The sequence below is a fragment of the Manduca sexta genome, chromosome 3, assembly GCF_014839805.1.
Source record: "Manduca sexta isolate Smith_Timp_Sample1 chromosome 3, JHU_Msex_v1.0, whole genome shotgun sequence".
NCBI classification, from domain to species: domain Eukaryota; kingdom Metazoa; phylum Arthropoda; class Insecta; order Lepidoptera; family Sphingidae; genus Manduca; species Manduca sexta.
Window position 1 is genome coordinate 5086168 of NC_051117.1, and position 26261 is coordinate 5112428.

Here is a 26261-nt window from a genome sequence, read left to right on the forward strand (position 1 = left end):
ATTCAAAGGTCAAGAAAAAATAGTTTCGTATTCTTATAAATTAAATGTACACAAACTACATTTGATAACAGTGATATCATGTGTGGAAAATGAGTTGTATTGCACGGACTTAAAATACATTTGCAGTTACATAGGTAATTTTTTTCCATAGCTCATTAATTTTCTTATCTTTTCAAGCAAGCTAACTTGAATATATTATATACAAGGAAAATGATTAAGGCACGTGCATACCTATTAGAGTATATAATAAACATCATAGTATTATTAAGTCATTTTTGATAATATTCCTAATTATTTCACAGCCTTTGTGCATTTCCAAAAAGTATCTTTGTATGTAATTTTATTGATTTAAAAGCCATGTGTACATAATTTGCAAATAAATGTTAATATATTTATTTACTACACAAATTTTGCCAAATAAAAGACCAGCCGTAAGTCAGGATGTTGGAAAAATAAAATCTCTCATCTGTTGTTGCGGATGCGGCGTGTTGACATCTCGTCAAATGACAAATGATTCAGATGAACATTTATTTCGTACCAAAAGAGTTTTAGTTCATTTCGCGGAATCTTACTGCTGACTGATAATTAGAGAAGAAGAAGGTGACGATACAACTCCTAAGAGTCGCCAGAATAATGTTGGCCCTTGTCATTAATTTAATTATTATCGCGAATAAAATATTACCGAGTATAAAATAGCTATACTTAATCTTTTTTAGTTTTGAAATGTCTCTGTATAGATATTTTCTACATTCCTAATAATTGATAATCTGTACCCTTTCTAGAGATAACATTGAAGTTAGCAACAAGCTTTAGTACAGTCAATTGTACTTCATCAACACAGTTAAAGAATATTTACATGCGTACGCTGCACGGCGACCGCGGACAACTGTATTTTGTCTCATAATTTACATACGATGGACCTGACTGATGGACTTTACTTAGATACAAGTGACATTTAGATGTTGCCTGTCGTACAGAGATTTATAATACATATTCCTACATAGTATATTACTTGCCGTATGATACATATTAGTATATTCTAACGTGTATTCAGACTTGTATGTTTTCTTCTTATGCGTGACTCCATCAAACAATGTATTATATATTTTCTGTATCAAAGTCGACTTTTCGCCTTTTTTCTTGCATTAATCCAGAGTCTGGAATGGTGTCTGGTAAATATAATATACTCATTTCCTAGGTCCTATTACATGAGCCTTAGATAGCTGGTCAAAATTGGATATCTTATACTTCTGCCCTCCACTGACAATGCATGACGTTATGTAAATTTACTTTTGTAAAACTTTATATTTACCGTCGCCTGTAATCGTCCGTTACTTTTTAATTGAACACCTCTTGCTCTCCAAATAATGAGTCCGCATTACCTCTTGTTCAACACGTATTTGCGAATTCTGATGGTGGCACAGCGCCAAAACCGACCAGTACTGACGTCCGCCTTTGCTCTATTCTCTTACCTATTTACTTTGATATTTGAAGTTAAACCCGATGCATACTGTGATATATTTAAACTAAACACTATTTTGCTTCATTTAAATGTTACAATAATTGCATATCATAATCGTGAATTATAAGTTACAAATAAAGATTAACAGAGAAAAAAAAAGTTTTTGAAATGGAGGAATTAATATTAAAAAAACCTGTCGCCGTAATCACTTAAAAGCAATACCTATGCTTAAAATAAAAAAAAAAAATGGTTATATATTTTTCCCATGTATCTTATATTTTTCGCGGTAAACTCCAATGTGTTCGTTACCCAAGAAGTTATTAAAAGAACAGAAACGTCTAAACACAAGCATGTATTTATCTTTACGAATTTATGACCAAAACATAGATATAAATTGCATTCATATACATGACCATGTATTTTTCCTACCAAACAACAAACTAGGTGGAAAATTACTGTACGGTATACAAAGTATTGTAGCAACAAAATAGTCACTATGGCGGCAATTTTTATTAATATTTATCATAGTTATTATAAACAAAATTTGTAATTTATACTCGATAGAATGTCACGCTCATCCCTAACATCATATGGTGAATTAAAATTAGGCGATATGCGGGTCAATGAGTTACGTATTTTACGAACTAAGAACGAAGAAAAAAAAGCCCACAAACATATTTTTTTTCCTCTCATTAACTGAATAGGTACTGTTATTGTAGTGATGCGCAGACGTAACCACAGCAACATCCCAATGACACAGCGGGCCGCATGTATCATTGCATTGATTAGATAATACAATCCCAGATGCGAGTGCGCACGGCAAATAAAGCGTAACGATGGGTGACCACACTGTGGGATTTAAAGAGAATTTTCATTGTCACATTTTTTTTTACTCTTGGTTAGTCTATACTTTTGACATAATTCATAGTATTGGGTCGTTATCTGGAGTACACATTGTTGAGGCGGTGGATTTAATTTATTAGAACAATTTTTATATAGGTTCGTTGTATTTTTTTGCGGATTTTGGTAACAACTAATAAACAGATAATAATTTGGTACGATTGATAATACTTAATATTTAAGAACATCCGTGTTGGCTGCGATAAATAGTTTTTGGCGAATAATATCCCGTAAAAGTAATTTAATATAGTCATCACTTAAAATCAAGTAGAACACGAGACGCACCACATAATACAATGTATGATCAAAAATATTGAATTATTTATCGAGCGATTGGAGTCGCAGACTATCGATTTGCTTACAATGAACTCATGTTAATATTTGTTATTATTACCGTTAATGTATTAATGGAATACGTTATTGGGTGATGTAACTGTTTATTAGGTCGCGTGAATAGTAAGGCCCCGCAATGGCCCTAGTAACGCTTAATATTTAATAGAAAGACAGAGCAAGAGAGATAGAGAGAAAGAGATAGAAAGGGAGATCTAATGGTCTCACTAAAGATGATGGATGAAGTGGAAGCTTGGTTGTTGGAAACCCTGGCGCTAGAAATAAGAATAATCTCTTGTCCCCAATATTTCGAAGAAGCAACTAAGGAAAATATTGTAAAGGTTACCTATATTTTATTTTTTTAAATGAAAGGGTATTTGACATTAAAAGATTTTTCTCAGCCGCGTACAAATATTTATCTAAATACATACAGGTACTAGCATCTAAATATTAATCGGGATGCTGAAATCAAACCGACAATCTCTCATTCATAACTGACTACTCACCGAATGCGCTTCGGAAGTCGTCAAAATTCCAATGTGTATTGAGTGTTCTATCCATGCAAGATGATTTATGAAAAAAGTGAATCTTAATATTTCGCAATGACGCCCTCCGAGCCACGTTGGGCGGGTGGCTGAGATCTAAAGGTCGTGGGTTCGATGCCCGCTGCTGGATAAACACTTGAACGATTCGCAATTATTTGTTCCTAGTCTAAATTGATCAGGCGTTGTGTTTCGTAACTTATTGACGGTATATGACGCGATGCAAGAGATAATTGTAGAGTATTTGAATTGTTTATGCCATTTATAACTGCTTTAATTACTTAGCATAAAATAATTTATATTAAATATGAAGCTAAAAGGATACAAATCCTTTTAACTAAATATAAAATAAACAATAAAATAAATCTATGCATATAATTTAAATACAAACATAATAATTCAGTCCTATCAATAGTGACTAACGTTGACTGCAAGTGTTTTTGCGTAGTTCGGTGACTAAACACCACGAACAAAAACTAATGATTATTGAACTTTTTGTATGTACACACTGTCTGTAATAAGCTGACGCATCTTATCTTCAAGCCTTGTCGAAATAGAATAGACGAATTTATAAGGTTCTAAGACCAATTAATAAAAAACATCTTTTCGCCAAAAAATAAATAGGTATTTTTAAATGAAAGAAAGAACAGAAGATAGAATAGACGAATTTATAAGACTCTAAGATTTATAAATAATAAATAACTTATTGCCAAGAAATAAATGGCTATTTTTTATGAGAGAGAGAGCAGAAGAGCTAGTGGGTCACCTGATAGTAAGTGACAACTGACAAGCCATAAACATCTACAACACCAGAACTGTCTCTTAACCGTTGCCGGTTTTTTTTAAGGTAGTGTCTATTCTAGGAGATACGTAGAACTATTTATAAATTGTTGAAAATTTTGTATTAAAGGCTACGAAAATAAAGGAATTCAATTTTGCAGGCACTTGTTCTTTACTTTAAAGTTCTTAAATAATTTATGTTCACGTCATTATAACATCGGGAGGAAACAACAAAGAAGAAACTTTATTATTCAGTAATGTCTTTTAGTAGGTTAGTGACTACACAGCCCGACCACAAACTAATGATTTTTATGTAGATATTTGTAACCACTACTTATGGTTAATTTATTCATCGTATTTAATAAACCTTGCCTTTAAAGTCGAATTTCAATAGGATTATAACACAGATGTTAATATATTATTTTCCCATGTATAATATGGTGATGTGATAGATGTTTGGAATTCAGGAAAAGTAATGATCAAGATTACTATGTCTTACAGTTTCTATACACCAGTATGAAATCTACATTAATATCAGCAGCATTCCTAAATACTCTAGATTATGGTCTATTTAAAATTATGTAGATATGAACTGGATCTCACTGATTTGTCTGGGCTCAATCATTCTAAAATTATATTTCCTCCGGCCTATTACATTTTCTTGTTGCAAATAACATAGTTCGACAGGAAAGAAAATTACAATTAATATCGCTAAGAACTTAGCAGTAAATAAGTGTAAACAAATCAGCGTGACAAATTAATAAATTATTTATTTAACACGTAATTTGTCGTCCTGATAACTCTTTATTGTAAATAAACACTATAAAATAGCATGTAGTCGTTTTCCTTTATAATAACAAAAGATATGTACGCACTGTTTGTGTACGTTCAAATCACACCATTTTATATGACATTTGCACAGTTTTACGAGCTGTTAGCTGTCTGGCCTTCGCAAACTAATGGGAACAGTTTGGTTATAGCGTTTCTCAGTTGCTACGAGCTTGTTATTAGTGTAATACTAACGAAGATAAGGTTAATTTCTAAAATCAGTATTTTCTTAAATAAAAAATAAAATACAGTCTCTTTATCTATTTCTCAAACTATTTTGTCAAAAATATTAATGAGTAAGTATTTGAGCCGGCAAGCGAAAATTCTTTTATTCCGCATAAAACAATTACCTACCGTTCGCAGTTCATAATATCCGTATATACCTATCTTATAAAGGTAACAAAAATTAAAATAAATTTGAAAGGAACACATCACAATAAAAACATCGAAAGTACTGACATATTTGCACCTCATGTACTTTACACAGGGGCAAAACCGTGCAGTTAAAAAATATGAAATGTCGACAGGAAGGAGCTACGATAATATCCATTACTTACCGACTTTTAAATTTAATAATAAATTACTTCACACAACCCCACATTATACGGAACCTCGAGTTCATATTTCAATACGTGGCACTCAACGGATCCGCCGAAGTAACCGGAAACCTATTAGCACACATATTGTATATCAATAAAAGATTAAAATACACCGCCATTTCATATTTACGAGAGGCCATAAAGTTCAAGTTTAAACTACCTTTGAATACTAATTTCGCAAGTGATGAAATGTCAGTGACGTCATGCGAAATTGTTTATGGATGAGATGTGATTTTTAGTATTCGATATGGTTCTTGTTCTAAGCTCAATCTCAATGAACTAAATATAAAAAAGACTGTAGAAACGTCAGTCATCTGATGTAAATTATCTCTATTAAGACAATGTGTAATACAAAAAGCACTATGGATGAGTATTGAGTTGCTGACTATAATTTTTTGTTATTTTTTATTTGAGAATGATGAGCTTTTGGATATCGCAATAACTAAACAAAACCCAACAGCAAGCTGTCACTTTATATGTTTTTTTTGTGAGACCGTTGTGCTACACTAGTCGAGTTGTCCTTTTAAGACATGGCCTTCTATCAGGAATAATAACTTAACTGTTAACTAATTCCATACAATAACTACAACATATTGTTTGGTAAACAGGCTTCTTGCACCTACTTGGCAAGTGTCCAGTCATACGCATCATTTGACAGTTGCGCACGCGCCCCGCCTGAGATCTCATTTAGATCAAAGATACGATTTGGTATACGGCCGTTTGACTAAAATTGGATGCTGTTATACAGTTATCCTTTTTGGTTGAAACTAGTTGGACAGCTACTTCGAACTTCTGTACGTACTTATGAACGATAACATATTTAAATGGGAATTTATCAAAAACATTTAATTAAGAAATAAAAAAATAAGATTTTATTATTGGGTCAATAACAGTATGACATGTACAATAAAAGGGAAAAAAAACAAAACATAATAATTCAAATTAGACGATTTTACCAAATCAATCACTTCTAATTTGTTTATTAAATGTTTGAAATTGTAGAAGAAGCAATCAATGTATGTGAATGTCTACTACACTATATAACTAACTCCTTTTTGCTGATAAGATCTACTATGATTTGGGCGTAAATGTAATTTGAAACAGTCATAATTCAATTGTAATTTTTCAATAATGTACACCGTCCGCTTATTTCATTTAGGCACGTTTTACTAACGCAACGTATCAAACTATTAAATTTTGTTATGAATTGTTTAATCCACAGCTGTCGACTGCAGTTTTGTTTCTGTGTTTGAAACAACGTCTCAACAAGATTAATGAATAATAACAGGATGCCGAACCAGTATTTCTGTTGCTTGATTTATAAACGTTTCTAATTACTATAAATCTAGTATATATATAGGTGTTTACAACGTATGGAATGTTTCGATTATTCAAATTAAGGTAATTGAAGTAATTGTTTATGTTATCTACTGGGTTTGATGGGTATTTCATGTTAGTCTTTAATGCCACTTTACATTCAATTTTATACTACATTTACAAACATTATGGTAATATCAAATGGTTTTGCTTAAGTCGGCAATATCGCTAGTACCATACAAATTAACGTTAACGTCATATTATCATTTATCACCCAATTAAACCGATAAATTAGATTATATGTAAAATCTATCGATATCAATATCGATAAATTGAATGCGGAATACATATCAATATAATTAGATAGGTAAATTAATAATGCAGTTAAATCCCGCATATTCTCAATAATTTCCGCCAAAGGCTGCAAAGAAATCTTAATAAAATTAAGGTACTCACCAGTATCGCCTACAGCTTGGCTGAGTGTATTCTCAGTAACAGGTCGTAGAGCTTCAACAGCGCTGATGTATCCAAGGCGGTCAGCGATCGCACACGGAGTTTGTCCAGTCTGTTAAAAAAAGTTACGAGATCAGGGATGTGTATAAATCAAATGAAAAAGGACTGGGAATGTTTCTATAAATGGTGAATTCTTGTCGATATTGACACCCCTTTTCCTGCAGGCACCTATCTATTTATTGTGTAAAATTATACAAAAAATATTGTGTTTATTTCCTGTAAGGTTTCTTTAGAAAACAAATCCAAATTCTGTTGTTGCACATATCATAAGGAATGTGAGATATCGGCCTCAATAAAGATGGATAGATAGATAGAATATAGCAGTATGGTTGTAAATGATTATGCTCATACTCACAGCGGACAAAGCGTTCGGATCGGCATTGTTCTTCAATAACAGCTGAATGATGAGAGTGTGGCCTTGTTGTGCGGCTTGATGCAACGGTGTGAATCTGTATACACATAATATTTTAACAATTTGGTTTTATTTTAAATTATAAAGTAATAATGAGTAATAGTGTTGATAAAAATACGACGACAATTTTTGAATCCTCTGATTTTATTGGTTGTTTAAGAAGACTTGCCTAAAATTTTAGCAGAGCAAATCTACTAACAATATATGTCGTTCTCTTCGAGGGTCAACAAAATTATAGCAGCCTGACACATATGCATATCTATTATTAAAATATTCTAGCCTGTCACAGAGTGCGTGAGCGCAGTATACTAACCCATGCGCAGCCCTGGCAGAGACGTCCGCCTCGGCGTCGAGCAGCACCTTGGCGGCGGCGTGGTGTCCGTGGTGCGCGGCGGCGTGCAGCGGCGTGTAGCCGTCGCGCGTGCGCGCGCCCACGCGCCCGCCCGCCGCCAGCGCCGCGCCCAGCACGCGCGTGCGCCCCTCCGCCGCGGCGAGGTGCACCGGCGTCAGACCTGCAGCCACACATCATTACTTCACACATGCTTTTGACAAATAACCAAATTATTAATTATAGGAAACGTTGGTAGTAAAGCTGTTAGTTCACAAATGTTCGATATCTAAACTATAATAATTATTACTAAAATTTTGGCGAGTTGCCATTAACATTTACTTTTGTTTTGTAGGTGTTTTCATGAAAAATCTGTAAATTTCACGTTATTTAATGGAGATTACTTACTACTTTTTGGAAAGAAAAAGTAAACCAACTTATCTTGGTGACTCAATTTAATTTACATTTTTTTAATCTCTTATATCGATATTAACAGACGCAATAGCAAATTGCTTAATTGCTTTAATTAAGCTTCCAAAATCTGATTATTTGATTACCATAAAGTGTTATAGAATTACCATTATTAGCCGGAACATTAACATCAGCTCCTCTTTCAATGAGCATCTCGACGCAATCCTCGTGTCCCTCCTGCGCCGCCATGTGCAGCGGCGTGAAACCTGCCTTCGATTTAACTCCTGGATCCGCATCTGTTACAACAAATGTGTGTTACTTTCATCTGATCTTTGTTTTTATAGTTTGTTAGTTCGCGTATTAATTTTGCGTTGAATAGATCACTTGTTAGTTGAAAATTAAGAAACTTCAACATTTTAATTGTTTATTCGCCGATTACTAAATTATTGTTCACTCTATATGTAGAGCTTTGAATAAAACAGTTATTTTTTATTGACCTCCGCGACATCTCCCGTAAGAGGTGTATTTATAAATAGTAATGCAGTTTATTCAAATACATCTTAACATAGCTTATTTTTTAATTGTAGCTATATAGATAAACATACCATGTTCGAGTAATGCGAACGCGATATCCGGGTGGTTGTGTCGACAAGCGATGTGAAGAGCTGAGTGTCCGTTCTTTGCCAGCGAGTGCGGTGATGCTCCTATGTCAAAAATACTAACTTATTATACAAAAACTTATATTTAATAATCTAACTTAAATATTATCTTAGGATCAGCGTACAGAAAAACCTGTATAAAATTTATTGGACAAGGTTCAAAACCACTTACTCTGATTGTTTTATACTTATTCTTAATCCGATACTAAGGTTTTGGATTTATTGAAATCGACAGTTTAAATTTATACTATTAATAAAGTCAATGGAATATATTTTAATATCATAGATACTATCTTTATTTCTACTTATAGAAGGGTGGTAATGCAAGAAACATTAAGGAACAAGAACTATGGTGGTCTAATATAACAGACCTTTATCCAAGAGCAGTAGGGCTATATCGGGGTGTCCGTAGTAAGTGGCCATGTGCAGCGGCGTGATGTGGCTCTTGCCGGGCGCGTCGGGCTGCGCGCCGCGCGCCAGCAGCAGGCGCGCCACGCCGATGTCGCCGTACTTCGCCGCCAGGTGCAGCGGCGTGAACCCTTTACGAGTCTCGGCTTCGATCGGCGCGTTGTGGTCGAGGAGGATGGCTGCTACTTCTTCCTTGCCTGTTACACATACATAGCTGATGATTAATTATAATAGTATTGTTGATTTTTATTAATATTGTGTAATAAGCTGTATACGTATCAGTCGTGAATAATAATTAGTGTTTGAGATTGAAGGTACATTCGGCTGAAAAGTTAGCCTAATCTTTGTTAATATTAATCAAGCCGACATACCCTTCAATCTAGTTATATGCTTTAGTTAAGAATTATGACATTAAATATGCATATTTTATTCAATTAAGTACATTTTAACTCGTTTAATAGGGTATTATTTTTGGTTTTTGTACCTTCTTTAGCAGCGATGTGCAGCGGTGTGTACCGGTCCTTGGTGGCAGCGGCAACGTCGGCGCCATGTTGTAGTAAGAGTGCCGCGATGTCTGCGTGACCAAGTCTTGCTGCCACGTGGAGGGGAGTTTGGTCTTCGCGGGCTTTTGCATCGACCCTGGAGGGTGGAGATTAGATTAGAACGAGTTTCTTTAATAAAAAAACGCGCAAGAAGTTTTTATACATGGATAAGGAAAATTTCGCCAATTCGGAGTTTTGATTTAACTTCAGACAAACAACCACAGCAAAAAACTCGCATTACGTTTCTGGGAAATTGTGGGTTCAGAAAAAAGGTTTTCTCGAGATGATTTGCGGAAAAAGTGTGTGGTGTGATGTACCGCGCGCCGTTCCGCAGCAGCACGCGCACGAGGTCGGTCTGGTGCGCACGCGCCGCGAGGTGCAGCGGCGTCTCCCCGCGCGCCGTCGCCGCGTCCGCGCCCGCGCCCGCACCCACCAGCACCAGCGCTACATTCATGCACCCCATGAACGACGCCACGTGCAGCGCCGTCAGACCCGACTCCGTCGTCGCCGACTTGCCTGCCAGACAGACGTGATCAACATTCATTAAGAAGAAAACAATTAAGCGTTTTGGTATTACTACTCTAAATTTACTTTTTCTAATTAATTAATAAATAACTTTACCGATCAGGGAGCAGCTAGCCTACACCTTCTATATCGCTAGACAAAGACTTAGCGGCACCAAGAAGAAAAACATAGTTAAAATATTAGTTTGAGAACGTAGGAATGGTAAACTTACTTGCACCATATTTGAGCAATAACTCGACCACTTTGAGCCTGTTCTTCTTGCAAGCTATATGAAGTGGTGTGAACCCATTTAATGCTCGAGCATTCGCGTCGGCATTTCTGTCCAAGAGAAGTTTAGCAACCTGAAAATTAAAAATATATTTTATCCTCTTGTCTAAAATATAAAAGTATACACTTTTGTGAGGATATAAGATGCAATTTACCTTGACATGTCCACAATGTGCAGCTACGTGCAACGCCGTGAGGTAATCGACGGTGACGTCATCGATGGGCGCGCCCTCTGCCAGCAACACTTTGGCCGTCTCCACGTGTTCGCCTTGCACGGACATGTGGAGAGGGGTCAGCCCGTTCTGGAACGTACAATATTTTGTTATCGGCACAATCACTCATTATCAACTATTATAGTTAAAGGGATTCACTAAATGTTTCTTTTTATTTATAAGATTTCGAGACGAGCATGTCCATCCTAGTAGAGCTTCACTACCGCCCGCAACAGTTACAACACAATCCAAAACTTAAACTTATAAAACATTGTATTCAACTGCACTCTGCTCATTATCTTAAGGGATTGTTTGTTATCTTTACGAAATTTTGGGTAAATAACTTCCGCCAAACTTTATTTCTGTCACACTTAGAAAAAATCCCGTCATGTCAGCGAAGTTTAAAAATCAATCGCGCCAAATTGCATGAATGATTTGGGTAAGTCCGAAACTATGCCCTACATAACACTATTATAGTGGTTATCATTCAACCTCAACTAGGCTAGCATGGTGGACTAAGGCCTAATACTTCACAATAGTGGAGAATGTACAGCTGGCGTTATAGTTACTGCGTCGATACCTTGGTCTTGCTGGTGATGGGCGCGCCGTGCTGCAGCAGCCGCGACACCACGTTGCTGTGGCCCGACCGCGCCGCGCAGTGCAGGGGCGTCAGACCGTCACGAGTTACTGCCGCTATGTTGGCACCTAAAGACAACATGATATTAAGGTTCAATCAAATTTCACCGTATATATGATAGAATGTGTCAAACTTATCTGGTTATTTATTTGGTTCCAACAGGCCGGTATAGCTGTGTCAACTGCCGAGAGGTAATCATCTTTCGTTACTCGACATTTTTATAGGCCCAACTCCACTTACCATCAGATGTAGTGGGGTCACTACACCTTGCACAAAAAATCCCTGGAATAATCCTATTACAAGATAGAGTTACTTGACGAATCATCTTGTATGAGGAACATGAAAGGCAAATGAGGAAAACTAATTCCAGACTGCTCCAACCGCTAGTTTCAATACTTACCATTTTCCACAAGCAAATCGACCATCGCAAGCTGTCCCCACTTGCTAGCAACATGCAGCGGCGTGATGTTGTGTTTGGCAGCGCGGCCAGAGTCTGCGCCGGCGGCGAGCAGCGCCTTAGCGACACCCACGTTGCCGTAGTGGGCAGCGATGTGGAGGGGAGTGAACCCAGACTTCGAGCACGCGTCGGGGTTGTGTTCGTTCTGGAAATTATTTTAAATTAGTTAGGGCTATAAAGATAGACAATCTTGTGAACTGTGTAGATATTGTATTGTTATTGTAGGTGTAAGTATTGGTAATCAAGACATTCTAGAGACAAAATTATTTTTGTATAATTGCAGATCATAAGTCAAGGTGGCAAATGGCAAATGGGAATTATTTCCGCGTGCCGAGTCCCGAGAATTGTTTGAATTTACCTTAAAAATCTCGCATTTACATAAAGGATTTGCTGAAAGATATGTGGACTCTAAAATTCCACGAAACACCGCGTTTATTATATTCTTAAATATTTCTAATGAGAAGATTATTATTAAACTACGAATATTTAATACAAAGAGTGTTAAATAAATTATCTGGCAATAATTTATAATACGCACCTCTAATAAAAGCGTGGCTGCTTTGACGTCGTTCTTCTTGGCGGCGATATGTAGCGCTGGCAAGCGGACCTTGCCCCTCGTGTCGGATTCCAGCAGCTCCGCTACGACTCTGTCGTGACCCTGTTGCATCGCCACTGCTAGCGGAGTGAATCCATCCTGGAAACAAATATAGAAATCATTTACCTAAGGATCATCACGCTTTTGATCAACGAGAAATGTTGTGGCATCAAAAACACCTAGAGTTATAGAGGCCTACCTTTTCGAGGACCGAGGACTCATCACAATCACACCATTATTGTAGGTTGTTTACATAAACCAGACCTAACTTCAGCGAAAAGTGTGGTCTTACTATAGACAGTTTACCCGACAAAGATTTAAGAAACACCAGTCAAGATGGCGGTTTAAGAAAGTCAAAGGCGCATTCGTTCCTTTCATAGCCCTACGCCCAGTAAACAGTACTTTTACGATTATTTAATGTACACGATCCATAAACGCATCTTCGCTAACGGTTGTGTATGAATTCCACACGGCAGTGAAGATTTTCAATACTCATTTATTCGATGTTCTGTTATGTTTGAATATTTGAACTATTCTATCCTTCCGGGGTACTATTGTCCATTTCAAATTAAACTCTGCAGTTTGTAGTGCTATTAAACAATTGCATAAACATAGGAAAATTAATCATAAATTCAGTAATTTACTACAGTTACCTACTATTCTACTGTTCCTCTGTCAGTCAAATCAATACCTACTTATAATAAATTTTGTTACCGCCTGTACAAGGAAATATAATAAGCTTATAATCAAGTGACAACTCGTACTGCTTTATAGGTATATAATCCGATTAGAGGGACATAAAGTATATGTTAACATAATATTTTGGTTCGTAAATCTCTTTGTTGCGGCTTAAAACTTACTTAAACAAACCTAGCCTCAAGCAGTGTGTTTATTTGTTGTGATACACTACAACTGTCTTTAATACATTTGTAACAATACAAAAACATAACCTTCATCCCAAACTAGGATTATTTTGCTCGAAATCAAGATTATAATATTAAAGATTAAATCTAAAGGATACCCGTAACCTTTTGCTCGTTGTGAAGTAACAACAAACCTGACACGAAAAAATAACAAAGCATTATTGTGATATTATTCCTCACTCTATTTCTGTGCCGCTAATGGTTAGAATCGAAGAAAAGCCATCGCTTTCAAACTTAGCAAGAAATCTCACCTCTGTAGCTAAAGTCTGGCTGGCACCAGCGGCCAGTAGCATCTTGACGCATCCTGCATGGTTCTCCTGCGCCGCCATATACAGGGGAGTGAAGCCTGCGGCGGACTGCGCGTCCGCCTTCGCCCCCGCGGCTAGCAGCGCCCGCGCCACTGACTCTTGGCCCGCGAGACATGCTATGTGGAGTGCTGTGTTGCCTGAAAATAAAGATATAATTATTATTTGGGTTATCGAAAAAGGAACTTTTTTTTACCAGTTTAGTTGTTTTATCCGGAAAAAAAATTATCGACATAAATTTAGCACCTTGTCACCTCTTGAGTTCTTTTCGCCCTATTTTCCGATATCATAATTAAAATTATAAGCCTGTAAATGTTTCTAGGTAACAATACTTCTATGTTTATGGAATTTATTACGTATTTCAATAATAAAATACTGAATTAATTTCAGTTTCCCGTTCGCGGGCTTTATATTTGTAAAATGAATGTTGTCAACATTAATTTCCAAGCCGGCCTGCATCCAGCATCCTTTCATTAATTCAATTTAGCCGCGCCAGAATAAAAAAGAAACCTCGCAGATTAACAGGTAATTAAGTTGGATACGACTCACATCATGTTTGTAATAAACTAAATAATTGACAAACAAGACGTTATACAAAATAAATTACGAACTTCTAAGAGCGAAATCTCGTTGCACGAGCTCCGATGTTTTAGAGCTTTAGAACATGACGCGACGTCTGGTCTATCCAGTTAATCTAACTTCATTCGAAACTCCTAAACACTAAGTACTAAGGACTTAGTAAATTAAATTTATGTCGTCGTTTAGGACTTAATTGATTTCATTTTAGACACCCACAGAACTTTGCTTTATAACGTAGATGAACTCTAACCCTGTGATAAAGTCTGTTTGTCAGAGCTGCCGGCATGGCAGCCTTCGCAGTGCGTACTGCGTAGCAATAGGGCCGTTGTGATTGGGTAATATTGAGATATAACAATGTCTCTTTAGCTTTACTCCGTCCTTAGATAAAAAAACGTCTATGAATAAGGGGGTAAGAGTGAAAAGAAACGAAACATACAAAATATTACACGTATAAATCGAAATGACTGTTGCGTTTGAAGATATTTTTTTGAGGTTATGTAGAAGATTATTAAATTCTAAACAATTTATGTTAATAGTAACTTTGTTCGTGTAGTGAGTTTTGTTCATCTCGAATTGTTCATTATTATTACCTTTTTTGGTAGCAGCGTCGACTGTAGCGCCGCGTTTGAGTAGTTCTTCTACTACGGATATGTGACCATCTTTAGCGGCAAGGTGGAGGGCGTTTAGACCATTCTGTAAGAAAACAGTAGATGTAAATATTAGTATAACCAGACTTGAGATTTTGTAATCTTAAAAAGAAAAGTCTGAAAACCTATTTAAAAATATTTACCTAAAATAACTGGAAGAGATATTTATTTATTCAGTGCAAATAATATGCAGTAATGGATTATTTTGTTCTAGAAAGTACATCAAAAATATATCTATAAAGAATGAACGAACCTACTTAGCACATCAATTTATTCTTACCTTTTATTTAAAAAGGATTCGCCCAAACAAAACTTCCCTTCAATTTATAATTCACCCGAATGCCTAGCAGGTATATAGTTACGTCATGCGAAAAGAATGCATGGAACTATGAATAAATCACAATTTATCGCATTAATTACAAACATGAATAAAACCTAAAAGTATGCAGTACTTTTTCTATAGAATATGTTGCGCGGAACGGATATCGTGCAGTTTGCCGTAAGTTTCCTATTTATGACTGGTGTAGCAAATTGAATTTGAATTCATTCGGTCCTGGTTATAAACGTGATATGCTAATCAAATATTCATGGTAATTAAGGCTATGTGATATTACGGGAATGTTCACATAATATATGATTTCATGAATTACTTTTGCCTCAAATACCTATTGCGTTGAATCCAATGCAAAATGCATATTGGAGTGGGATAAAAGCAGATGACAAAGAGCTAAGTGCAAATTGGCCATGTCTTTTACCAACATATTAACATATTTAACACTAACATATAGGATATTTATCTAAGCATATCCCTGAAACATGAGTTAGTGTTAAATCTAACTTCTGTAAATCGATCCTTGTTGCGGCTCATTGGAGCGTATCGCGGGTTCGAAGGCCGCCACACAGATTTTTATTCTGAACAATATTGATTACGCTTATTAGTATTACAAATTGATCTATTTCCATAATTTATTTAGATCAAAAAATCGTTATCACCAACCTCTTGTTTTACTGCCTCTTGATATTAAACCAAAATTAATACGAATTTTGACTAAATCAGAAATCAGTGAGCAATTTTTCAAAATGGCAGAAAAGTTATAATCCGGGTTTTTATACCAAAAACATATAAAACTTATCTAGGAATCAATTACAAGCCAATCGCATACTAAACGGCAAAGAAATAATAAAAAAATATTTAAAATTGGATAAACCTAGCACCAATCACTCACAAGCCCAATTATTTATTCTCCCCAATAAACATGTATAGGGGGACGCCTGGACACAATCGACAGTAATCAACTAAGAGTACGCAAACAAATGTGTTCATAAAATTAACCTTGTTGAATAAAATACACTGATTTTAAACTAAATAGTCATCATTTAAGCTCTGTAGTTGATAGGATCCCAGGTTTGATTCTAGCTATTCGAAAATACACACAGTTTATTTAACTCGGAAACCTTTTTGGGCTGAAAGAAACGATGTGTATTTCAGGGTTTGTAGTTCGTTCCCAATTAAGATAGCATACCAACAACCTGAGAGTCTCAGGCTATAGGCTCACCTGCTATCGAAATATAGGCCTTAAATGCAAAATGCGATCTAACAAAGAAAAATTACATGATGTATCCCTGTCCACCCATTTAAAACATAAGCTTACATAAAATCTAAATTACAAACCCAACTATTTTGCATCCAACAAAACGCAATACAAATGCATCCGATAATGATGGCTATTACACTGGAACGTATCAGGATGTCCTCAATATGCACCATAGTCCACGTTATCTGATGACATGCCGTGAATGACGACTGTTTGCTCGTACATTGTTATGATAGAGTGTATTGGGATGTGATTAATTCTGGATTAAAGTAATCTTGTTATGAGTAAATCTTACTATTACAAATGCGACAGTTTGAGAACATATTTGGAGGTTTGTATGTTTCTTAGAAGTAAACAAAGCAATGCTGAACAGATATGAATGAATTTTGTCGCATAGGTAGACAATTTACTGGATTAAAATAGACTACTTTTTATCCTGGAAAATAAAATGTCGGACTTTCATGTCTCTATAAAAGCGGGCACATGGGCTAAGCCGCGAGCAACTGCTAGTGTTTAATAACTAAAGGTGTAGACGATATTAAAACTCAACTTTGTAGCTTAATGCAGTAATCAACAGACCATTTATGGTCCATTAGTATTATTGAAATTCAATATAAACATAACGCTGCGTCCCTTGGGACGTAATTTAATGATGCATACAAGCCCAACGCTACTCAAACGTACATTAAACAATACAACGTATAATAACCTATATTATATAGGTTTTGGAAAAGAGAAATCGATTTCATCTCACCTACAGAAACGCGATATACATATTGTTTACATAAAATAAAAGGTTTTACAAGACCTTCCGCCTTACGATTTGGAATACGTCATGTTTATTACTGCTTGATGGATTTCAAGTAAGTTACAGGTTTGCAGAAGGCATCAAGTATCCTTACTGCTCGACCAAAACACTATAAAATAGAGCAGCGAAACGAAAGTTAAGTTGGGCAGCGGTTAAATTATAGTCTATGCCTAAATAAAGAAAACTAGTCATTCATTTTATTTTATTAAAATCATAGCAAATCTAAACAGCGCCTGCTCGAAATTAATAGCAATAACGCAAAGAAAAACGTCACAACTCCTTTATATAACAACTGTTATTGTTACATAAACGGTGTTATGCGTTCAATATGTTCCATTAATGCAATAATCAACTCCTGCGAGATTACAACGGGTATTAGTGACCCGGTTGCCAGTCCGCCGGGGCCTGACAGACCTCATTATGTGTTAATAACCCTTCGGTGCCGACTGTGGTGGACCACTTGACCTGATAGTGTACTGTGAATTGTTAATATTTGATCTGGGTCTGTTTTGTTGGATTAGAGATCAATATGTGATACGACATGGAATAGATCCAAAGGGAGCTTATATTGAACTCAGTTTTAGTAAAGAAGACGTGTGTTCCTGAAATAAGGGTTTATAAAACATAGTTACAGGAAACTTCTATTTGGTGAAACAGAAAAACATCGCGCTCGCAGAATTCGTATGCAAGCAAAACATCTAAACAGGTCCCAATTTATACTTTCCTGGAAATAGTATCGCGAGACTCCGAAAAACAATGTAAAAAGTTATCAAACGACACTGGCATAGTTTTTGTACAAATAATTGTTTGAATTACACCGTGTTAACGATGTTCATGAAATTTTGTGCGAATATTTTCTCGTGTAAATTTACGTTCGCTCGATGGTTTTTGATATAACGAAGCTTAACTCTTGCGGAACATATTCTCGCACTTTATTCGTAGTACGAGCATATTTATGCATTTATTATACAGTGTAGAGTTCTGTTAGTATGTAGAACAATTAGTATTATTTTATACTCAACAATATAATAGTTATTTATTTGTAATCTTATGTGAATAATCTTACTACGGTTGTTAATTATTTTTTTATTCATGGTATATTTATTTTATTAGTGATTAATACTCAGGCCTTTTCTTACTTCTTTTTTGGAGGCACGGTAATTCTCGAAAGTTGTAAGTCTATAATTTGTGTACCCCGTTCCCTTACTGTACTTTTTAATGTAAATTTTTTCGTTATTTTCGACATTTCTTTGGGCGCATTGCGTGCCCCCGTGTGTCTTCACAAAAAAGCCCTGGTTATACTTATTATTGTTTTACTGTTGTAATTTTTTTATTACTTTTTTATTATTATGGCATTTCAGTTATATTCACATATTTTCTGTATTTTTTTAAATTTTATATACCGCTTTAAAATTAATTTGATTCTTTTTATTTTAATATATAGACTTAAATGAGCGTTGTGTATAAGTATCTCTTACAAATATAAATACTAGACAGTGAGGTTACATAATTGTTAATTAAAATCCAAGTGTGTATATATCTATGAGAAAACAGGTCCAATACTATGACCAATTGTAATATTTCCGTTTCCTTAAAAAGATTATTAGTATCCCCATTTCCTCATCGGGAAAAACTTAATGCATATTCATTCATGTATATCTATATTTGCATAATTTATAATACACGTCCTCCCAATTACTGATCGTGTCATACGTCAAACATAGACAAGGTTTATTTTATAAATTACATTCTAATGACACACGGACATCCTCAGTCCACCGTTTTCAACAACGCGAGCTTTCACGTACATTGCGTACAAAGTAATTAAAGTTGACAAGATTGCCGCTGCGAGTCGTGAGGAACCCTTTGAGAGAAGATTGCCTGCTGTGGACACAGACGTTTGTGTGTCGTAGCCATAAAATCGATAACCTTTATTAAGGCCCCTCCCTGAGCAAAACGGCCTTGAGCAATTAGTTCCGTACTTGACAGCGCACGAGGTACGGGCGGGAATATGCAACAATTTACGAATAATGTCTATAAAAAAACAATTTTATTTCTTTTGAACGGTTAAGGTGCCGTTTTGCTAGGGTAAGCACCTTAACTAGTTTATGTTACTAGCTTATATAGCGGTAATATAGTTTCCTGGAATACATTATCTAAATAGCATAAATCTAGAGCCAGTCTGCACGTTAAAACAATTATAACTATTACACTAGTTTTCTTTTTATACAGCATCACCCTTTTACAATTACTATCTAATATCAATTATTGTAATATGAGACCTAGAAAAGTACTATTCTGAAATAAACATAGCTTATTTGAGGCCAAAACCTCTACACACCCTAAAAAGAAAGAAGGAAATGAGATTTATTGTTGCAACAATAAGTAATAAACTACAATTAAATCCTATTTCGAACGCCGTTACATCAGAGGCCATAGTCAAGGTGCCTTTTTATAATCTTTAACACTAATGAAAATTTTAAAAAAATGTACGATATAACATTATAATCCAACGATAAATATTTGGCTAAATATGTTTCCGTAATTTTTTTTGTTTCCTAAGCGTTAAAAATTGAAGACGGGCATCTTGGCTACAGCTCCTGGTGTCAAACCTGCAGAGCCTACTGTAATTGACTTTAAAGTAATGAAAACTCACCGAGTTACATGTGTTTATGTCCTTGACAGCGCCCGAGTCTAGCAGGTCGACGACTGTGTCGAGCTGGCCGGCCCGCGCCGCTCGCAGGAACGCTGTGTTCGGCTCTATCTGTAAACAACATTATTATTATTAGCAAATTCGATGGTATTATGGTAGAACACGTTAGATGCAAGCCGCTTTCGGCAAGTCAAATCTTTGGGGGAGGCCTATGTTCAACAATGAACTTTATGTGGCTGATGATGATGATGATAGCAGAACACCTGAATGAGCTATGAGTTATTGAATTTCAAAGCTCTGTATAATAGTTATACTTTTGATAAACATCACCTGGGAACCGTAACATATCGTGTAAAAACGAAAGGAAATAGAATGTTTTTGGGCTGTCATTTACATCAATGGCACAAAAACCAATAAGCATAATTGGCGTTTAAGGAGGGCTTTATAACAATATTCATAAGTCGACAATATTATTTATAGTTCACGGTATTTACGATACGATATTTCATAGGCTAATCCAATCACAAATCCCAAGTCTACAATAAGACTAAACAATATTCTGCATTCTTAGTCCTTAAGATACAGCTATCTAATGCTTGTAGTTTGAAATGGACCTATTTTTCCTTCTATTCTATAGATCGCAGCATATATGTTTATCAGCGCACCAGCGGATTTGAAAAGGGGCTTTTTACGTGATGCAATGATCGAAAATCCGCCTTAATATTTATGCAGTAAGTGTTAAGGAGCAAATGTTAAAACAATAACCGAAACTAGTAGCAAATTGATTTGGAGCAATGGCAAAAACATTTGACAAACGCTTTTCCACTGTTATGTATGTTTTAAATGCTTTTTCAGACGTGAGACGAGTGATTTTAAAGCGTATCAATTGTATTCTAGTAAAGCCTATTTTCCTACTTTTTAAGGATTAGTGGTGAAAAACTTGGAACTAAATATTACCTCAATGTAGATAGTTTAAAATCTTAACGTTTACAAATATATTCTGTATATAAAATGACGTTTTTGATTCTCAAAACACAAATACGCACAATATCGATCCGACAATAGACAAATTACGAAAACCGTGCATATCCACGAGTCTGTAAGGAATGATTTGTGACGACAGTGTTGTCGTTCGTGCCCTCAGATTTCACGGCTCGGATCGGTCCGTCAATTCCGATAGTACAAAATCTTATTTTTCGCTCCAGTTGCGAAGGGCTGCCTTCTGGTTGTGGGAACGAAGTTGCGTACACAGCTGTCGATATTTGATTTGTTGATGGCGAAAATACTAATGTTATTTGATTTAATGGGTATTATATGAATATCCTCATATATCAGAGTGTTTCATATCCTTGAAAGCATAACCTTACCTAATCTCAAATACAGCTCAAGAAGCATAAATCAATTGAGGCATTATTCAATATTTTGAATAATATATTTTACGTAAAAGGAAAAAGAAAATGGGGATGTTACAGATTTATATGCCCATAATAATAACGCCAAAGAATTATTTCAAATATCTATGTTAGATTTTAGGCAGGAAGTAACAGCGATAATGAATAATAATTAAGTCATTCCCGTGCACGTAATGTTCGCGATTATCTGACAAATTGTAGGTGTGTACAGACGGACACTCCCAGCACATTTTAAACGTAATCTAATTGTACCGAGAAATGGTGATTAAAAGGAATCATTAAATCAATTAGCGTAAAAGCCTTAATGATGGAAGCTTTGTAGCTTATATTGTAGTGAGCAATTATATTCACATTTTTTCTAGATGTTCAGAAAATCGATTTTAATATGAGTATTGAATGATTGTGTTAAAGAAAATGTAATAGTTTTTATAATGAAATTAGAAAACGCTGTGCGTAACAACGCAACGAAAACATTCGTTTATGCAAAGCAGCGGCAAACGCGAATCGATTAACTGTTTTCGATCTACAATGATTTTTAATAAACAATTCCAGTCGCTTTTTTCCATCTATGTCAAGAATGGACCAAACAGAATATTGTCTTTGACCAGTTTACAAATAAATTATTATAATAGGTGCTTTCTGGGAATCGGATTAAAGATTGGGTTTGGGATCGTTTATGGAAAACGGCTGTTAATCGAACCCATTCAAATTTAGAATAGATACTTCAATACTTCTGAAGCAAATAATCTGAAACGATCCCTATCTTAATTCTGAAATGTACACTGTAATAAAGACATTACAACAAAGAAAATATCCAACAATAAAATATTTGTCCAGATAAGAGCACCGCAAAGCAAGCGAAACGTAGATGGCAGATAAAATTATTCGAACTTCCGTGCACTTGTGAATCGATTCGACAGAGATAAGTATGTTCGTGACCGTAGCCTGCGGATGACACACCACCAACGGACTTACGTGGAGGGTTCATGTACGCAATGTTAAAAAAAAGAACGAGTATTTCTAATTTAAATGATTGAAATAGTATTGAATTGAATCCTCCACGCATTTCTTCGTTTTGTTACTTGTGCGTTGAACCTCAAACGATTTTTTTATTGAATAGCGAGATGAAGAAATCGCTCTCCTAATGTTAAGCGCCAGTACTAATAATTAGTAGCAAAACCACCCATAATTTTGACTTATAAAGCTTTACTATACTGCGATAGCCACCTTGAGTGAATATATGTTAAATCACATAATACCCAGTAATTACGTTCGCAATAATGACCTTGAAACCTGAACGTTGAACACGCGTACCACAATTATAAGTTGATTAAAAATATTCTTATAGACTCAAGAAATCTAAGACAGTACCTAGCCTAAATATCTAGCACCTAGAAGTAAATACATCACATCAAGTAGTATGCAACGTATCCATAGCCTATACCATCTTAACCTGAACCATTTTGAGATATCTACATTTGGATGCGGCTAACTCAAGAGCACGTCTATGTAGTTCAGATCGCGTCTTTGCCTATTGGTAAAGTTGATTTCAGATGATGCTTTGATTTTGTCGAGCGACATAATCCATTATTTTAGAAATATAGCGCTGTGAATATATGGGTTTCTTTCGAAATCCTGATGTAATCAGAATTCAATTTGCTCTAAGCTTTAGATTAATTTGCGCAAGTTTATATTAAAATAGAGTTTTGACGAACCCAGGAAGATGATGAGTTATGGTTCGTTATTTATTAAATGCTATTGTATTTTCTTGATATAGGATTTAATAGCACCTTATTTTAATTTCGTTTGATTGAACGGTGTCAATGAAAATTTTAGTTGAAAAAGCATTAATTCCTGCCCTAGCTCATGTATTTAACACAACTGTACTATAAACGGTCTGCAGTTTATAGCGTTTAAAATCTTTACTGTTTTCGTTACGCTCTACTTTTCAAACTGATATACAGATTAAAAAGTTTAACTCACAATATTTTGTTTGTTAACAACAATTGCACCACCATTTAGATGTTTTCCCATACTTTTTATTTCGTTCATGTAATACATTTTAATTATATGTATCGTGGGAAATAACTTTTAAAATTTACGTAGAAATAAGTGTGGTGACTGGTATAAACAATAGATAATAAAGTTTTTGCCTAATTTAAAAGCCTTCGAGTTTTTGGCCGCGACAAAAAGTGTAGTTCATTAACTTGTTTCTGCTGGAGTTTAGTTGTGTACATAAGGAAACTAATTGCTTTATAAAAAATAAACCAAAAAAGGAATTAACTATAAATCGAACTTATAAATACAGATCCTGAAAAGTATACTCCTAATATAATTAAACATGTGTAAAGTTCCTCGCTAAACCTCAAATTACACACATTAGTATCGACCTATCGATACCGACATAACACAACACTCTCTTAAAGTTAACACAGCACAAGACACAAAATTCACCAACCACCAATGTGATGGAATACACCCGTCGTTCGAGCGGCAGTATGCGCGCGCCGCACCACACGGCCATTGCTGCACTGCGCCTGCGCACTCTTCACGCAACACTGCCAGGTGACAGACAGCGAACGTAAATCCTGATGCTACCGCACTGATAGAGGAACTGGACGCTTGTGATGCAAAAGCTGATTGTAGTGTTACAACTATACGTGTGGAAGTTGATACGGTTGTATAATAAAGGTAATATGTAATTGACACGGTGTGAGGTGTTATGGTTGGAAAACAGGAGAGCTGGGTTATATTATTTGATTAACACTCACGTGTATACCAAATGCTACAGGTTTAAAATTTCGCACGTTAGGCATCAGTCTAATTTACTTTCGATCATTTAAAATATTCAACCATGCAACATATGCATCATACGACACAACCATGAGATTTTCCACTAAATGATACATTTTGATTTAAAATATTGGCCACGAAAGGTGGAGCAATGTTAAAGGCTTTACGCCGCACACAAACATGTGTCAAAGTAAATTACTATATCATTCGCTAGTCACCCAAATATTATCACGTGCAATTAATTTAGCAAATTCATATTTAATAGAACAGAGGTCTGCAATATGCGGTCACAGTACGACTCCATAATTTATTTTGTAAATTGTATAACGTCTGTATATCTGATCATTGGTATTGTTATCGACAGCTTTTTGTGAAGCAACTATACTTTACAAGACAGAATATTCAGTGCTTTAAAATCTAACTAACATATTTTTTTGTGAATCTTTGATTCCGGTGTACCAAACGTTGTCAGCCATCATTTTCGATACCTTTTATTACTTTTTAACAATCAATATCTGATCGAAATGTTTGGAGAACCCTGCGTAGTATAATAACATTGTGAAAACGCAATTCATCGTGATATTTGCCACTGCAAAAAGCGCTCAAGGTTGCCCCTATAGACATAATTGTGCCGCAGATACGCCACAATATGACTGGTACAATGCACGTCCTTATTTAACTCTATAGGATATATGAGGCTCCCCTAGTTCAGTTGTATTGCGTTTCAGCGTCTATTTAAGAACAGAATCGCCTAGCAATTGTGGTAAATTTTAAAAAAAATGAACTTATTTCGAGAATGTTAAAGATTAGAATCTATTTCATACATTATACATTTTAAACTCCTGTTTAAGATGTGGTGCATGTAAACATGATGTGGTTCATGTTTTAATCTCAAATACCTAGACTGTTCCCTTCAAGAACATGTCACTCACGACCACCAGGATGCTAACGGGATAAGATTCCAGACCGGAGCAATACCGAGAATTGTTGAGATTCAAGTAATCATTAAAATGTATCGTGTTACATTTTCTTTGCATTCTACAGTGAAACTAGGAGCTACAGTTAACATACATTATGTAGTTGATATTGTAAGTCAGATCTGGAGTAATTTCAAATAGAGAAGTAACTCGAACAATTTCAGTCTGACGTCCAAATGCCAGAGATGAGGCGGCAATGTCTAGCGATTAAGTTAATCTACGGAACTAGGCTAACAATGGTCCCACTAATTATTGTTGAATCATAAATGATCATCGCATATATTCTAATTGCAATCTTTATGAAGCTTCGACTAAGGCGGTGCGTGGACTAATGAAATGAAACTAATATGTGCTTGAGCATCTTCAGCAACGGCTAATTTCATACTAGTGTAGAATTTCACAATAAGTAAATAATATTATCTACACAACACTTAAAACTTCATCTAGAACACTTTGATACTAGAATAAACGAACCTTAAATCGTATAAATTTTTAGACTAGCAGTAAAATTTTCAATATCAATGTAAACGACCTTATAGCTCTATTTACTGGTGTATTGCATTTAAGGCTTCAAGTTTTCGCAAAGCTATGAAGCCATAATATTTAAAAGCTGAATATGTAGGTTTATATCCTCTGAAAGCAATTTGCGCTGTAGCCTTTATTGCAAATGTAAATTACGTCGATTCAACTCAAAGATTCACGAGTTATCAATGAATTCAGACGTAGAATAGTAATCTGAATACATAGATGTTCTTACAAACGATGTCTGGCTTTTATGAATGACTGGGGAAGGCCATTGACATCTTCATTTCTCAATAGTTATTTAACTACTGGAAAAAGTGTGA

General features: G+C 35.4%; 1 protein-coding gene across 4 annotated transcripts in view; it reads right to left on the reverse strand.

Annotated features, from left to right (window-relative positions):
• The window catches only part of LOC115440460 (ankyrin-3), a 137389-nt gene that overhangs the window by 53906 nt on the left and 57222 nt on the right, over window positions 1–26261 (reverse strand). For 3 of the 4 annotated variants that reach the window (XM_037439525.1, XM_037439513.1, XM_037439517.1), the window contains exons 2-17: window positions 20238–20345; window positions 15122–15224; window positions 13899–14092; window positions 12668–12823; window positions 12073–12274; window positions 11616–11740; window positions 10979–11125; window positions 10768–10897; window positions 10349–10547; window positions 9974–10128; window positions 9453–9686; window positions 9028–9126; window positions 8590–8718; window positions 7997–8195; window positions 7627–7720; window positions 7215–7323 (exon numbers count right to left, since the gene is read on the reverse strand). In XM_037439525.1, coding sequence (XP_037295422.1) covers window positions 7215–7323; window positions 7627–7720; window positions 7997–8195; window positions 8590–8718; window positions 9028–9126; window positions 9453–9686; window positions 9974–10128; window positions 10349–10547; window positions 10768–10897; window positions 10979–11125; window positions 11616–11740; window positions 12073–12274; window positions 12668–12823; window positions 13899–14092; window positions 15122–15224; window positions 20238–20345 — 2383 coding nt within the window. Of the gene's footprint in view, window positions 1–7214; window positions 7324–7626; window positions 7721–7996; window positions 8196–8589; window positions 8719–9027; window positions 9127–9452; window positions 9687–9973; window positions 10129–10348; window positions 10548–10767; window positions 10898–10978; window positions 11126–11615; window positions 11741–12072; window positions 12275–12667; window positions 12824–13898; window positions 14093–15121; window positions 15225–20237; window positions 20346–24104; window positions 24224–26261 lie in introns of those variants that run through there. The other variant, XM_037439518.1, reaches the window with a different exon arrangement.